A 17,782-nucleotide genomic window follows, 5' to 3' on the forward strand; every position below is an offset into this window, starting at 1 on the left:
TGCACAGTAAATATACATTCCCTCTGCTAATGTTAAGGCATATTTCCGGAGCATCCCAGACGTTATACGAAATCGAAGTCGGCAGAAATGGAAGTGCATGTAGGCACTCCAGAGTTCAGATCTCCGTGGCAAACATCTTGCCCTTCCATATTTTTCTCCAAACAAAACGGTGGCTTCTAGTTATGAAGGAAGGAAACAAAATGCTAGGTAAATCGGAGATGTCATACGCCTAATTCCGTGTGTTATTATCCTAAACACCCTAAACGGTCTGCCATTCGAAGCGCCAACAATTCAGGCCTCAGAAATTGGGGTATCAAGACGCATTGGACTGCACTAGATGTAAATAAAAAATGGTTGCAAGCGCCAGCGCGTCAGCGCTTACCTTGCAAGTTTTGTAAAGAACCTTGTTATTTCCAGGGATGCGCCTTGTCGCTTCCTTGGCGTCGCAGCGTGCCTTGTCCTGCTGTCCTTGCCCATAGGCGGGAATGCAAGGCGGGAATGAGCTGCTCCCCTGTCCTCTCGTTAACCCGCCAGTAAAGTTTGCTTCATTTTTGCGGTGGGTGGTGTCGTCGTGGAGGAGAGTGAAGGACCCGCTGACGAGATGAGGCAAATAGTGCAAAAAACGCCTTTTAGGACCCCTTTAAGTTCACCCTTACATATCCTCACTTGAGTGGCATATTTGCTCGTGTCTGATATTCTGCATGCATTAGAAAAAGTGTTTCTGTACTCCATTCGGCTTTAGCGCTACCTGGTCTGCATTATTTATAATTTATTTATTTATTCAAAATACCTTGCAGGCCCAGCAGGCATTGCATGCGCAAAGACTTTCATGGGAAATGGTAACAAAATAACAATACATGTTTTACAATAACAAAATGTTTTCTGGATATAGTTCGGTGAGCCCAGTGAGATGTGCAGTGATAAAAACCAATAAAAATGCACCCATGCATTCGACAGAGATGGCTACACAGAGGGATTCCATACGCATAGCCGCATGAAGCTTTGTTTTGAAGAGCATGATCACAGCCGGCTTTATTGATAAATTAGTGCCAAAAAAGTAACCCGAAAGAGTTTTCGGGGTAATGCGGTAAAATGCACATTATATTGCGGTATAGCCCACGACAAGAACAAATACGTTTCTGCACATCATTCGTGAGTACATGCGCAGAAATTTTATGTGACAAGACTGCAGTAAAACCAGATCGGCGACACGTGTCTTTTGATCCGCCAAGGGGATGTTCAGGTAACAGAATGCCCCGCAAAGGCATAAGTTATCGGAAGGCGCAAGCGAATAGTTCGGCTGCTACTCGTTAACCTTTGATCTGGGTCTATGTACTAGCGGTGTTTGAGTTGTTGCTGGTAATTAGCTTGCCTTGTTCTGCTGTTATCAGTTTCGAGGGGGTCCAATACATTCCTCACAGAAAATTACCCCAAAGCAGTCATAACTACGAAGGTAATAAAAAGCCACTGCTTGTCCCTTTTTCTAGCTGCAACCTGAGGAACCGAAACGACAGTACGAGAAAGATAACGAAGGGAGCCGCAATATTAGCGAGCGCTACGTGAGCCTTTCTTCGGGCTTCTTTTATCTCCCGGTTACAAAGACGACTCAGTCCTTTTGCGAATTGTCCTTGCTCACTGCCTGCTATGTTCTCTGTGCAGCCCACATCGCTGAGGACCTCGATGTCTTACTGGACAGAGGTAAGTGAAAGGCACCCTCGGCATTCCTCCATAAAAGTTCGCCATAAAATGGCCTCACGCGTAAGGGCACATCACATATTCCTTGTCACCGGATGAAACAATTTTTAACTCTGAAAGAATAGAGTGCTGTGCATCCGCTCTTCTTGATGTATACATCGCGAAAATAAGTGCTCCGTGTAGCAGATTTCATAGCCTACCAAGCGATTCAAAGCCAATAAGCTCTGTTGTTATGTCAGTCTATATCAGCTTTTGGTCATTAAGAAGGGTGCATAAGAAATGCCTTGTTAGCGCTAGCCAAATGCATAACAAGTGCGTCTGCTGCGTGACCGATGGCATTACATCCCGGGTGTTCAAGTTTTACTCTTAGATGCACAGTGCTACCACTCTCCACCCGCTGAAAATTCAGTTTTGTGAAAACCTCCTGGCTGTTTAGGCTGCAGTCGGCAATAAAGGCCGTTATTTCCGTTGTTTTTTCATTTTTTTCTCAGAAAATATCACTATTACTTTATTTACTGAGAGTCACTCACATCTTTCGCGTCAGTGACGTCCAAGTGTATAAAATACTTTATATGTGAACGCTTTAGACTGAACTCCAAAAATATTGATGGCACGCAACCACCATTTCGAGTATTTTTGCCGCTAAAACCGCAGTCTAGAAGATAAACACACTGATGCTTCTGGCAGGACCTCGAGGTTCTTCTACACAGAGCTTTCAGCAGAGGGATCTTGAGCACCCTTCGCCCTTCAGTTGATATGACACGAGCTTTGTGTACTCTTGCGATCACATGTAGGTTGTTGAGTGTGGTAGGTGCTTAATGTTTGGCGTGTGGAACGCGGAATGTTTATTCAAAGCAAACCGTATTCGCACATTGCACGGAACTGAAGGGCGCACAACCAGGTCGGTTCAGAGTTTTGTGACACGGGTATCACCTCGCTGCAGGTAGACAAACTTGCAGAGGCATCTACACAAGAACAAAAACGTCCAGTTGCACTCTCAGAAATCGACGCAGGTAGGCTTCACCACGAAGCCCCAGAAGGACCAAGCATCGTGACTAAATACAGGAATTGGGGAATGACGATGGTAATCATGCAATTAACAACAAAAAAATGTGCGCCGTCACGACAGCGCAGCTGCACCCCTTGCTCTGTTGTCCCAGTGCAGATTCTATTTTTTCGCTTCCCTCGCAAGCTGGACCTAATCATTCGCCCAATTCGCACATTTGGTCCAGCTGATTGCCAGTTCTGGGGTATTGTGACGAAGCCCACACGCGGAAGTTCCTAGAACGTGTTCACCTCTAAGCTACGTTTCCATGACACTACACCAGAATGGATATTGCAATTCCTAGAAAACGCGCTTGGATATATTTAGCCACGTTTTTTTTTGGAATCGCAAGTTGCCTTTAAGCCGAAAAGGGGGCGCCGCTGCTTTTTAGGGAACTGCCACAAGCATTGACGTGGCTATTTGGCCGTAATAATCTACATTGGCTATTTACGCTATTTGGGTTGAACATAACGTGGGAGTGACAGCGCAGCTGGCACACGGACAACAAAGAAGGGAACTGGCGATACACGACCAAGAGTTTTTTAAACGAGATGCACACACATTATTATGCGTACTAGCCAGACTATACTGCTTGTCCATCATTAGCGCATGCGTAAGAAGTTTAATTCCTTCTTAGACATTGCTATGGAGGGTGAGCTAACACATGCCAGTCCCAACCTTTTAATCAGTTTTGCCCCAACATTCCCTCGCCCTTGTGCCAGCTGATCTGCCGTGCCCTGATCAATCATTGGCCCTTAGCAGACGAACGGTTGCCCCGCTCCTATACTCCCCGTAGATGAGCTGTAGGAGCGGCGAGAAAAGTATCGCCGACGACGATCTAACAGCCATCCCCTGCAACACATATCCGGCGCATAATCACTCGACCAGAAGGCTAGACGGGGAAGCGGACAGAAAAGGACTAGTTAAATGGTAAGCCTTCGGCACTTCGCACTCAGCGTCGTTGCGTTTATTGCGGGCGTCGAAATTTCTAGCTTGCACTGTTTTGCATTGCTTCTCTGCTGGCTGTAGGAATTATTGCTCAGCTTCTATTGCAAGTGTCACAAGCATAGTTTTTTCCTCGTAAAATAAAAGAAAACCAATTGCCCTGTCACGACAGGAGCCTGGGTAGTGTAACGACTCATCTAATTCTGCTAAAGTTAATGCCCCTTCAGGAGTTTCTTAGTTATGTAAGCTTTATTTAATATCTTCGGCCTCATATAATGCGAGTGCGTCGTCGGCTGAGTGAAACAATATCGAAACCGAGAATATCTTCTTGCGCACACAAAACGATAATACAAGCTGTTTAGCCTGACTTTAATTTAGCGTTGTTAGACGGTACTGGGAAATGTAGCCGTATCTTATCGCTGTTGTAGCATTTCCATAGCTTTTGTACACAAACGCATTTAGGTCCCAGGAATGAAAGCTAACAAGGCGCATAGCTGTAATGTGTGTTTTTCTTTTGCCGTTATTGTTGTCGCTGTTGACACTTCTATTATTCATTCGTATTCATTACACCTAGTGTATAATGTTTGCTATTTTCACTAACACCGGCTCGTTTCGGGGTGTGCACGGGGTATTTCATTAGCCTGTATTATTGCTCGCGAGGTCTGCCTGAAACGGCGTGTTAACCTCAATAAGATGTGCTGGGCTATCACACATCACTGCGCCTTGCCACGACCCGCCTCAAATAGCAAAGGCACTCTTTTACTTTAAAACAAAGATTTGCTCCTGTGAATGTATACAAAACACCCTATGTTTTCGATTACGCTTGTTCGTAAGCTATTGAGCTGTCAACAGACATATGCGCCATATCGCATAGCAGCGAAGACATTAAAGGGGGAGCAACGCCTCAGCAAATATGGCACTCAGTCTTCCCGTTGTTCCCTACATCAGCGGGGATGAAAATTTACTCCGAGAATTATGCCCATGGCACAGGTGCTCCGACAGCTTCTCCATTTCAGGGAAACAGTCGCTCGCGGAGGCCAATGACTGCGTTTACTTCCTTCGTTCTTCCTTTTCGGCTAAGATTTATTTGCAACCATATACAGGGTAATGAAAGTTAAGTCGACAGAATTTTTTTTAAAGCAAAGCTTTTTACCTTCACCCCGCAAGGGTTCTTTCGCGACCGTTGGTGTCACCAGAAAACTCCAGCGAACAAATTAAAAAAAATTTACTGGCACCGCCGGGAATCGAACCAAGAACTAAGACTAATAAAGCGAGATACCGTTGTCTTACCGATTTAGTTACGAGCCCACGCGAAGACTGGGAAGACAGGTGGTGTACTCACCAAACACATGTACGGGTTTACCCCCTGCGTTTTTGCTGAATGCCACGTGAAAGCGTCACGCGACCACTCACGCGCATCTAGCGGCCCTATGCGCACCTTTCTCATGTGCTAAGAGTTAAAAAATTAAAGTAACCTCAAAACAATGCATGGCATCTCACTTCTAGTACGCCAATGTGCTAAAGCCTGTGGCCTCCAGTGTTCACGTAAACAATCACAGCTCCTTGTCGTCCGCCCTCACGCCAAACCAAGGAATACATTCAAATACTCCTTGATGCCCAGGCCATCACTCCAAGCCCCAGCATCAAGACCCTGGGCCTACATCTCGAGGCTAACACCAAGAGTGACGTCTCCTATCAGCACCTCAAAAACAGCATTAACAAATTATACACATGATCAGGCGAGTTGCCACCAAGACGCGAGGCCTAAAGGAATCCGGTACCTTTCGATTAATTGAAGCTTTTGTCCCCTCGAGAGTTACTTACGTCAAACCCCTGTCTTCTTCTCGACAAGGAAGACATAGAGATGCTTTATATAATGATTAGAAAGGCGGACGAGCAGGCCATTGGTCTTCTCATGAGTGCGTCCACACAGAGGCTGCTTAGCACGGGGCTCCTCAACACGGTGGAAAAGCTGATTGAAGGCCATCTTTCTAACCAGAAGGTCCGACTCATAATTGCGATGGGTAACCGCATGCTTCACCAGATTGGCTGGGCAGCCCAGAATGTCACTCGGCTTGACGTACTCCTATACTCTTGGCGACTAAAACTAAAGATGCTCCTTTTGCTTAGAAATATGAACCCCTCACATGACGAGGGTCACCGAAAAGCACGGGCTCAAGCGCTAAACACCACCCTCGGTGGGGATCATGCAGTTATCTACACAGATGCCTCCAAACATCGAAGGCAGCAATACGGCATCATTGTGGCTACATCCAGAACCAACCTCCTTGCGTGTACCTCGCTTAGGACCCAAGAAATGACGGCAGCAGAAGAGGTAGCCATCACCTTGGCTCTCGTTCAACCAGGGGTTCGGAGGGTAGTCATCGATTCCCAGCAAGTCTACTGGAATTACCAGTGGGGTTGGGTGTCCTGACCTGCACTGCGCGTGCTAAAAAACCACTTCCCAAGCGGTTCCATTCAGCTCATCTGGACACCCTCTCACGCTTCAATGGAGGGCAACAAATACGCCCACCCAACAAGCCTGAGCTTTTACCTCCCGTTCTATGGAGCTGCACGAGGACAGTCACCCGCTTGTCACGTTCAGGGAGATAACCCAGCATTATCGCGTTCTGAGACAGACCGTACCTTCGCCTTACCGTGACCTTTCCAGACAACAAAAAACTACCTTACGGCTCATACTATCCGGGCTCCTTCCCACAGCCTACGCGTCTTCACTTAATGTATCCGAATCACTACGACGCTGAATGTAAATTTTGCTCAGACGTAGGAACACTCCGCCCCGTAATCGGGGTGTGAGACTTTAGCCCTGAGCACACTCCTCTCTTTCCGTCAACTACCCAACAAGAGCAATGGGAGATGATGCTGTCCAGGCCCTCTCTACCTGAGCTTGAAATGGGGCTAGTTGGTTTCTTACTCGGAACATTGCTGGCGCTAGGCGGGACAAGGACGACGAATTACACACAACTGGAGCGCACACTACCAACTGATTTATTAATCACAACAAACACAACTTTTAAAGGAAAAATTCATATGACGTGAAAGGTGGAGTTAATCAATCTCGCTTAAAATGAATACAATATTTGTCATGCGCATGCGCTTGCCTGCGAACTGTCAAGTCTGCGCACCAGGGCCTTGATTTCACATATGAAAAAACTGTCAATGACGCATTCAATTCCTTGACATTAACTTGAAGACGGGACTGTCACACACGTGTTGGTGCTATCGCACGAGAGGAGAGAAGGCGCTGCTGCCATACGATTCGGCGCACTCAAAGTTGATTAAGAGAGCCATAACCACTTCTTGCAAGTCGCAAGCCATCAAAAAATCCTGCGAACACAGAGTCACTGAAAGTCTATCTTTTCAAATTGACCGTCTAACAAAAAGTGGGTTCACTAATCAAGTACTTGTCTCTGTTGCAGAAAAAGTGTTAAAACAGTGGTAAAGAAGATTAACAAAGGGAAAGACAGCCAAAAACCGAAGAAGCGGCCGATCGTTCTGCAGTACATCCACAAATTTTCCCACAGGTTAAAGAAGGTTGGCACGAGGCGTGATGTCCCGGTTGTTTTTTCTGCTCCCAAAAAACTAAAAATGCTGTGCAAGATGACTAACAAAACCAGAGATGCTAAACAAACAGGATGTGGCATTAAGCACACGAGTAAGTTTGTCGCATGCTGCTCGGGGGTTGTCTATAGGATACCTTTGTCATGCAAGAAGGCATACATTGGCCAAACTGGACGCTGCGTTAACGAACGACTCAGAGAACACAACAATATGTGCAAGCAAGTCTCAGCCCCAGGACACTTGGCTGCCCACTGCGCCAGACATGGGTGCTCTGCGAAATTCGAAAGCACCACGATCCTCTTTGAATCTTCAGAAACGATCACCCGCGAGATATGGAAAGCTTACGCCATCCGAAAAGAAAAAGACTGTATCAGTTCGCCATCGATTGCACTGTCGACAACTGAGATGGCACTACTTGACAGTTCGTAGGCAAGCGCATGCGCATGACAAATATTGTATTCATTTTCAGCGAGATTGATTAACTCCACCTTTCACGTCATCTGAATTTTTCCTTTATAAGTTGTGTTTGTTGTGATTAATAAATCAGTTGGTAGTGTTCCTCTTTACCTACCCAGCTTCAGCGGGTGGAGAGAACACAGGCCGCGCGGACTGCATATGGGCCCCACAGAAGAAGGAATCACTCTCCAGGGCTGCACTCTGGGCCGTTCAGAAATCTGAACAGAATTATTTCTTCCTCCTCCTCTTTCTCTGCCGCAAATCTTGTCGCCTCCGTCCGCGGCGTAGAGACGGAGAAGACAGATCGTCTAACACCGATTTGGAGCTTACTTTAATATTATAAAAAAAGTTTCCACTCTTGTGCTACACCAATACAACTAAACGAAACACCGTTCATGCTTCAAGCATTGATTTAACCTTAACAAGAATATCTGTTTGAAGTAATTAATGGTGCGGTTAAGTGCATTTCCTTTCGCTCTGGTTTTGCTATTTGTAGAGAGATGTGAGTGAATTTCAGTGACGTCGCATGGGTAATCGTTATCGGTGCCGTTTACAGCTTTTCTTTCCAACCACATTCACGGGGTGGATTGGCGCGATTTTTTTTAAATGGGCTCTTAGATTTACGCGAAGACGACCTCTACAGTAAGGTTATGCGCCCAGGGGGACGCATAAATAGGAGGTATTTATTGATATGAGAGCATTCATTAACAAAAGCTGATTAATTAACTTTTTAGTGCCTACAGTAACCAGGTATGTTTGTATTGGAAAGTTAGACGCAATCGTGTTTCTACGCAGTATCAATTGGCAGAATTCTTCTAGCGCATCCGTAGTCCGAGATATGAAACGGAGAAGTTTAATTGCCGTTCGCATGATTACGCATGCAAGACAGTCTACACCAGCGCAAAGCTCCTCCCTTCTGTAACGCGAGTGCTGTGTACGGTGTTTAGTTCGACAAAGGGGTGGAGGCACAGGAAAAATCCGCCCGCATCTTCCCACGGGGGAAACTCGAGTAAATGCGTTGCAGAGTGGTGGGGGTATCGCGTGAATGTTGCTTAATTGGGTATGGTTTGGGAATGCTTAATTGTTATTTCGTCTTTATTATTCTTACTTTTTGAATGAAGGAGAAGCGAAGGCAAGGAGTGTAAAGTTAAAGTCTGTCTTTATTGCTTGGTGCCGTCGTTGTATTAGACGGAGAGGATGACGGCTTTGTTGTCGCTAAAGTGCACTGTCAAGGGGTCTTTGAGGAGCGGTCGTGCGATTGCGTAACTGGTGAAGACGTTGCTTCCATCGCATCTACGCGAGTCAAGCAAAGCGTCAAGTCAAGCGAAAGCCAAGCAAAGACGCCCTTGACTGAATTCCGAACGCGCGCTCCGCCGCTTATATACACACCGCCCGCGTTCGAAGGAGAGGAGTACGGGGGAGAGACGCGCATGCGCACACTTCCGTACACAAGCGCGCGAACTTTCCACGCACCCACCACGCCGTTATCACGTGTACACGCCCTGCCGCCGTTACTGTTGAGCGCGACGCAGCGCACGGGTAGCTACGACGCATGCGCGCACAGACGCGCTCCCCCCGCACCGCCGCAGCTGTTGTTGAGAGCGACGGAGCGCACGGAGTACACGCGCTCCTCCCGCACCGCCGCACCTGTTGTTGAGAGCGAGGAGGGTACGGGGGAGAGACGCGCACCTGCGCCTCGACGCGACGCGCATGCGCAGTGAGCGTGTGGACTGCGCTGACGCCGAAGCGCGACATCGTGCGACTAAGAAATGCTCCGCGTTTAAAAGTGATCACTGGCACCCATTCATTCTTGGCTGGCGTTATCCCAATCTGCAAAACTCGGTACCGCTATCGAAACACAGAAGAAAAGGGAGGAGCTATGCGCCGGTGTTGACTTCTAGCATGCGTAATCATGCGAACGGCAATTGAACTTCGCCTTTGGTATCTCGGACTACGGATGCGCTAGAAGAATTCTGCCAATTGAAACTGCGTAGAAAGACTATTGTGTCTAACTTTTTAATACAAACACACCTGGTTACTACAGCCACTGAAAAGTTAATTAATCAAATGCATTTAATTAAGCCACCTACATCAACAATTACCTCCTAATTATGTGTCCCCCTGGGCGCATAACATCACTGTAGAGGTGGTCTTCATGTAAGTCTAAGGGCCTATTTTAAATAAACCTGTCTACTTAACTTTGATCACCCTTTATATCGCTTCTGGCGCACGTGCCGTTGAGGTGACGCGCTGTGCACGTGGTTACAAACGGCGTATATATTTTTTACCTTCCTGTACAAAAATAGGCTGTAAGTTGAGGCTGTCGTGTGCCCCTCTTATGAATAACGCGCTTGTCATCTTGCCCCGTAATAACGATAAACACAACTGCTCAAACGAGTCTCAAGGGATTTTTTTATAGCGATAGGCATCAAAATCTTTGTTACCAAACTAGACTAGTGTAGACGCACCAATGGAAACTTGTAGAGTCAAAATCTTTGGTTCTCACTACGCACCACTAAAGACATACTCAGTGTAACTGAAGGAGTGATGGTGAGACGATTTTTTGGGTCAACGCTTCTGGATTGAAAACGTGTGCTGTGGAATAAAAACTAAGTCGCGCCAACGATACGCTCCCGAAAAGTAGGATAAAGAAGTAGAGTTAGTCTAGTAATCAAAAGGAGGGGATTAGGAACAGGTAAATTGTTAGAGTATGCGAATGGCTACTGAGGAATGGTGGTGACAAGTAGAGAAGAAGAATAGACAGCTAGGCGGTAAGTGAGATCGGATAATTCAGAGAAAAACAATAAATTCAGATGAGGAACTGCTATGGGACTAGAATTCTACTGGGAGGTCTGTGTATATCCTTGAGTGTACGCAACTCGGCTGATGTTTATTCACGAGAAAAAATGCTCGTAAATAGTGTAATCGATCTTAAGGAGAAATAAAACTCCTAAAGGACAGTCTTGTAGCGTGTCCCATGTTACATCAACCTTGAAGGACGTCTTAGAATCCACCTAGCTGAAACAGATTAATTGCCTGCCAACACTATCATTCAGATAGTAATTTTGCATGAAAGTGTCGTCAAAAGTAGTGTCATCCAGATTTGCGTCGTTTTTTGTAAGTGCAGCAGCAAATGAAAACACTAGGGCAAATATTGGTCTCACAGATGGGCGAAACCATGGAAAATAGTATTTCTGATATCGACACAAGAATATAGAAGCAACACCGCTCCGATTGATACGTTATAGCTTAACTGCAGTACTTCGATGAACCCCGTGTATAATAGAACTGAGAATGTTGTCTCATTTTCGAGGCGTAGCATGTTTTCTGCGTTGATGCGAAATTATACATCCCGTATTCGCATGCGAACAGTTTAACTCTTAAATAGCGTACTGATCGGATTGATTCAGATTTCTGACGTTATAGTTCAACTTGAGTACTTCGATGAACCCGGCGTATAACAAAACTGGGAATGTTTCATTTTCAAGGCGTAGCATGTTTTCGGCGTTGATCTCAAATTATACTTTCCGTATTCACCTGCTAACGGTTTAAATATTACAGCGCGTACTGATCGGGTTGAATCAGATTTTGGTCGTTATCGTTTAACCTCAGTACTTCGATGAACCCGGTGTTAAGAGAACTGAGAATGTTGTTTCATTTTCGAGGCGTAGCATGTTTTCTGCGTTGATCCCAAATTATAAATTCCCTGCTCACCTGCGAACGGTTTAACTATAAAAGATCGTAATGATCGGATTGAATCAGATTTCGGGCCCAGCTCTCACGCATCTGCTTTCGTGGGGAGGAATTAGCAGAAAAGCCTGCGACATGGCACCTGGCGCATATATAAGGAGCCTGCACAGAAGTTTTTTTCGGAAGGAATATCAATAATATCGGCAAGATAATACCAATTAACCGTTTATTTCCTCTTTTTGCTAAAATACTAACCATTTGTGGCTTTCCCGCCTCCAAATAGTCAATATAGTTCACTTGAACGCGACCGGTACACGGCAAACAACTTTAGTAGCACATTTCGATGTTAGCACTTGTTCTATAAAACACAGTCGGAAAAAAAAAAAAAATCACTGGGACCATATTTCTACATTAGCCAGAAGGCTGATACATGTGGGAGTTACACAGAAGCTTGATACCACAAAAGTCGTCCTTACGATTTATATAGGGTACCTTCCACGCTATGTTTTATTCCCACTCCTTGTAGTATCGTGCCAGTGTTTTGTTGAGAAGTGAGGTGTATTTACCCCGTATTTTAAGAACCTCCCGTGCGCGCTCGAGCCTCCAGTCGAAAAGATCCTTGAAAGCGATTTTTGCATGCAAAAGCACTGCGGTATCCTCCACTCATCCAAATCTAGGAAATATGTGGAGCGGAGGAGAGACTCCGAATACGGCCATTAATCTTCACACCTGATTCCAATCCTGGCTTTGTTGTCTGTTTGCCGCCGGTTGAGAATTTTAGGTACGATGGTGGCCTTGCGCCTGAGTGGTTCCCAAAAGCATTATTGTCATAAAAGAAACGGAAAGGGTTGTCAAAATGCATCTCATTAGTAGTTGGCAAAAAACTTTTAAGTAACTTTGCTGCCGCCACAGAAAATACGGGCGGTTTCATACAGAGCCTAACGTTTCATGTTAGAACAAAGATCACACCTTTCGTACGTATTTCGCCTTGCGCTCGATGGCAAAGCATGCCCTGTTTGGCTGAAAGAGGCCATTAGGGCATTCCTATACTGTAAACAATAAGATTTTAAAAATCGTCTCTGAATATAGGTATTTGGGCATATTTTTCACACCAACTCTGTGTTGGCACCGTCATGTTGATTATACGATAGCTAAGGCGTGTAGATCCCTGTGGTTCCTGCGGCGAAACACGCGGGAGTTTCCCCCAGTCCACGTGGGAATTACTGTACTACTCATGCGTACGGTGGATACTTGATTACGCGAGTAGCGTATGGGGCCCGCCGACTGCACTTTATAAAGATAAATCGAAAAAGTGCAAAACATGGGCGCCCGTTATGTCCTGGGAAACACTGTTAAGAGCAACAACCTCCGCATGATGCGCTGCAAGCAAACTTTGAGATGGGAACAGTTGGTCACACGCCGGGCTAAGCAGCGTCTAAACCTTTTCCATAATGTATACTTATCTCGAACTTGTATTCCTTGTGACAGTTACATTTTTCCACCGCATTACGTATCTGGACGAGTCGATCACATTAACAAAGTGCGGGAGAACCGATGTAAGACAGCAGCATTCAGTAATTCTTTTTTCCCCAAAAGAGTTTGCCAGTGGAATTGGTTGCCTTCAACTATCGTTCCCGTTGTTGGTAGTGTACTTACTGCAAATTGAGCTTGTGTTCTGTCTTGTAATCACGTAATGGCCACTGTAATGCCTTGTGGCGCTGTGGGTATCAAATAAACAAATAAACGAAACACTTCTTTTACTCTTTACCCTCTCTTTTTTGTCATCTCAAAGGTCAGGTCACAAAGCGCAAAAGCAGCCTCTTTGGCGTTAGGTGTACACAACACGCACGCACGCACGCACGCACACACACACACACACACACACACACACACACACACACACACACACACACACACACAAACACACACACACACACACGCACGCACGCATGCGCGCGCGCGGCCACGTGTCTGCGTCCAAGCGCCTCCGACTGCCTCTCGATATTGGTTGATTCCAGCCTTCCTGGATAGGTAGAGAACCGATTGTTTGATTAAAGATTCTGAAGTAAGATAGATTCAAGACCAAACGGAGAACGGCTTCATAAAACTGAGTTATTTAGGGCCACCGCATAGACCTCCAAGACCGAAAACTCGAACACCTCCTGAAACGCCAAATACTGGACTATTCTTTCTTTTTGATATGAGGAAACAATTACCTCCAACGAAAAGGTGTTTATCTCTTGTAATTGTTTTCACTGAAAGACAGGTGCATAGAGCAGATTTAATACACATGCTGCTGAGAAGAAGTGTTAAACATTGATTGATTGTAGCGTTTTAACGCGCCGGAGTAGTTCAGGCGATGAGGCACACCGTAGAGGGGGGCTCCGGATTAATTTTGACCACCTGGGGATCTTTAACGTTCGCCGAAATCTCGTACACACGGGCGTGTTTTGCTTTTTGCCTCCATCCGAAAAGCGGCCACCGCGGCCGGTAATCAAACCCGAGACCACGTCCTCAGCAAGTGTTAAGCATTATCCTAAGTCTTAATTGTTTGCAACTGCTCCTTATGCATTGAGGAGCCTGGCGGAGCTATATTCAGTAGCACTTAACTGAACTTCTGTCACATGAAAAACTGAAAATGTCCTGTTCCCGAGATAAAACTCATTTTGTCACCCACATATCGTACAATAGGCCGCGTGTTAAAAGGAGCCAAACTTTTCCAGCATTTACAGCCATGGACGTCAGGAGACTGCAACATCACATGTTTATATACTCTTAGTTTTTCATCTTCTTAATGTATGCCCATTTACATCATAGTTTTGAAATCAAAGCACTTTATCGTATGCAAAGAACAGAAGAGGTTGCGCAAAATGTTTGTTCTGCTTGTCATTATCAGCTCAAATATAACGAATGAATTATCGGAGCGAAAGCAAATTAGTATTATGCGATGCTACGTTTCGATAGGTCGCCATATTACCCGTAGCTACCTTCTCAAATCACCATTACCAAGAAAACAGAAAGAAAGCTAAGTTGAAGGTCTAACAAGCGAGCATTGTACTTTGTCTTTTTCTTTCATTGAGACCAGTCTGAACAGCGCAGCACGTCGGCGGGCAGTGCCTAGTGCGGACAACGGGCCATGACAAATGTGTCTGGGTTCGCTAGCCAATTTACCCTCGCGAAACCCTTCGGGGCGCCAACGCCGCTGCGATAGTTTCATTCGGAATGCACTGAGACTTATTGTTCCCAGACAGCGTAAATCTTATCGCGCCCTTTGTGCACGCTTGCGTGTGGTCAGAAGGGTGCGTGATCCCGGCTCAAAGGCATCCGCGTGTCCAGTGACAGCCTCTTTACGGCGCACTCTTCGACACCGGCCTCTTGATTTGTGATTTCAGAATGCCCCGCCGTCAATGTGTTCGGGGGACGAAGTTCGGAAACTTTCACACTGAGCCGCTGTCTATGGAAACAAAGCACCCGTGTCTTATGACGCAGCTCTCCAAGCTCTCTTACAAAGCGTGGTGTTGGACCTCTGGGTCCTCCAGCTGCGGCGCGATGCTCAAGAAGGGGAGCGACACGTCGTGATGCGATGAGGGTTTAATGGAATCTAAAGAAGAAGTGGAGCGAGCCGACGCAGCCACGAGAGCATGCGGCAGCTCGTGAAGAGCATGATGCAAATGATGATGGTCGGCGTCGTCTGCTAGAAGTGGTGAAGACGAGGAAGTCACAACAGTCTCCCCCGCCGACAGATGACGCTAGGTAGATTCGGAACGGTAAAGTCGGGGTTTGGGGCGCTTGAGTGGAGTGCCGCAAGGAAAACGTAGATTGTTGGACGTGAAGACTCTGTCCCGTCCGCCGATCTCAACTCTTCAGTTCATGCCAAGGTCTACAGATGTGTTGGACGAGTTTTTTCGAGTAGCATTCTATCCTTCAATGAGTCCGCATTTTTTGGGAGATGTTCCAGGTGAAATTTCCGAGCTTCGTTCCTCTTCGTTCCTCGTTCCAGAGCGCTTTCTCCGCCATCGGTGTTTACACCGGCTAACCTGCTGCTTCTTGCAATTTGTCCAGGGTGTTTTGCTAGGCAGAGGCGATTTGTGAGGATAGGACAAGGAACGCTTTCTAAAGCAGAGAAATTTGCTGTAGACAGAAAACTTTTCTTGCACTTGTCGGACCTTCTGTGAGGGCGTGATTTTGCTGCCTTTTCTCTGTGCTTTCCTACATGGACGTCTTGGCATCTTCATTTCTGTTTTGTTTCGTGTCTGCAGCACGTCAATTTTCCCTTGACGCCTCACTTTGTGCACGGCATGATGTCTCCTGGTACGTGCTTTCTTTTTGCATTCTCTTTTTGACTCGGTCAGTTTTGTAGAAGTCTACTCGCGAAGATTTCCTGTATCCTTTGACGCCTCCTCGCTGGAGTGCAGGATGATTTTGGACTTGAGCGAAAAGATGTCCGACCGCTTTTTGCATTGAAGTCGTAGCTCTTTTGAGGTTCCAGAAAGAGAGCAAAATGATTTTTCCGCTGAAGCCATTCTTTCTTCCGAGGCGGCAAATACAATAGCTTCGTTGCTAGCCAATATACGTGTGGTAGTTAAAGCTTCTCGGAAGATCTCATTCTGGTGCATCTCCATTGCTTCTTCAGGAGGGAACTCGAATCCAATGAGGGGATCTTCCACACATATAGAGCCTGGTGGCAGTCGCGCTGTCGGGGGGTCGCAGTTTTCCGGAGTCTGCCGAAGCCTGATAGAGCTTGCTTGCTTGGATGTGCTGTTGCCTGTTGGTATTGAAAGAACGGTCGCCGGGCGTGGCGTCGAAGACCGGAATTTCTGCATCTTGAAACGTAGACTAGCCGTCAAGGTGACAACCTTGTCGCGGTACTGTCCGGCGTCTAACGTTTCACTCTCTAGCAAGTCGTCTGGGGTCTCCTCAAAAATGGCGTCATCCACTGTCTCAATTTGTGCGTACAATGCGCCGATTCGCTCGAGAAGGACACTCACTGCAGATGGTGTCGCCTCTCGATTTCCTCTGATGTGGCCTTCCACTTGCGCTAGAAGGCCATCCAGTTGCGCCCGTAGTCTGAGGCGTCGTCGAAGTTGCTGTTCCATTTGGTCGCACGCAGCTGGGAACTCTCGCCAAGATCGCAGGCGCCGCGTCGTTTCCTCGGCATTCGCGGCTCCGTGCGTCGATGTGCTTGGCGTCGGCTAGAAGTCCCGGGTTTTCGGCACCATGTGTTGGACCTCTGGGCCCTCCAGCTGCGGCGCGATGCTCAAGAAGGGGAGCGACACGTCGTGATGCGATGAGGGTTTAATGGAATCTAAAGAAGAAGTGGAGCGAGCCGACGCAGCCACGAGAGCATGCGGCAGCTCGTGAAGAGCATGATGAAAATGATGATGGTCGGCGTCGTCTGCTAGAAGTGGTGAAGACGAGGAAGTCACAACACGTGGTATATGAGGCCATCAATTGCCTTCATTTTAGTTTTCCTTGCTTGAACGCAAGGCGTTCAGGAGGACATTTTGACTGGATCGTTACCGGATAACCGAAGTTATTGGGTTTCCAAACGGCATGTACTCGCATTCGTCTTCTTCATTTCACCTTGAGCAGGTTTAGGAAGGACGCAAACTATAAAGAAATCGCTCCGTGAGCTTTCTGCGCCCCTTGCTCTCATCCTTGCATCCTCTCCTCTCTTAGAGGCTCTTGGCCAAGATAAACTTTTTCCGACTTCTCTAAATCTCTGCTCTAGCTGTCCGAATAAACTGTCCGAATAAAACAGAATTGGTTATCAGAAGGAACCTGATTGTTCGTGCGAGAAAACCTTTCTTCTGAAACAAGCCTCACTCGCAGCTAGTAAATATTCTCCAATCAAGGACGGTTACGAATATTTGTGTCACCCATGAAGAAATGAGCAAACATAAAAACACAAACTGATGAATGCGAAGCCTAACATGCGATAGACCGGAGCGATAAGCGACAGCTACTGCGTTTTTTCATCACGCCGTTTCAATGACGATAAAAAAATATACAGGTTTGATGTCACGTCGTCGAACTGAAGCCTTCACGTCTGGACTGAACGCAGAACCAGAATCGCGAGTGCTTGCTCGAAGTGAAACTGGACCAGTTAATATTTTTAGCGCACCTAACACAAACCACACGAGCAGAAACAAACAGGAAATAAAGGTTACAGGTTTGTGCCAAAAGATTTCAGTCAGCTTCTGTCACATTACCATATATTCAATACCGTACAAATCAATGTCATTCTTCAACAAGGTATTCCATAATTTCATCAATAATTTTATCAATCAATAATTTCGTCATTTCATCAGTCATTTCATCACTCATTTCATCAATGAGTTCTTCGGCCATTAACTTCGTTACTTATTT

The 17,782-nt window shown here is 46.4% G+C and overlaps 1 protein-coding gene across 12 annotated transcripts in view; it reads left to right on the plus strand.

Moving 5' to 3' along the window:
• Positions 1 to 17,782, plus strand: part of LOC144178022 (papilin-like) — a 758,094-nt gene that overhangs the window by 620,646 nt on the left and 119,666 nt on the right. For all 12 annotated transcript variants that reach the window (XM_077705608.1, XM_077705588.1, XM_077705615.1 and 9 more), the window contains one exon: positions 1,660 to 1,698. In XM_077705608.1, coding sequence (XP_077561734.1) covers positions 1,660 to 1,698 — 39 coding nt within the window. The remainder of the gene's footprint in view (positions 1 to 1,659; positions 1,699 to 17,782) is intronic.

The sequence above is a fragment of the Haemaphysalis longicornis genome, unplaced genomic scaffold (genome assembly GCF_048455015.1).
Source record: "Haemaphysalis longicornis isolate Haplotype H1 unplaced genomic scaffold, Haemaphysalis longicornis Haplotype H1 scaffold_1, whole genome shotgun sequence".
NCBI lineage: Eukaryota > Metazoa > Arthropoda > Arachnida > Ixodida > Ixodidae > Haemaphysalis > Haemaphysalis longicornis.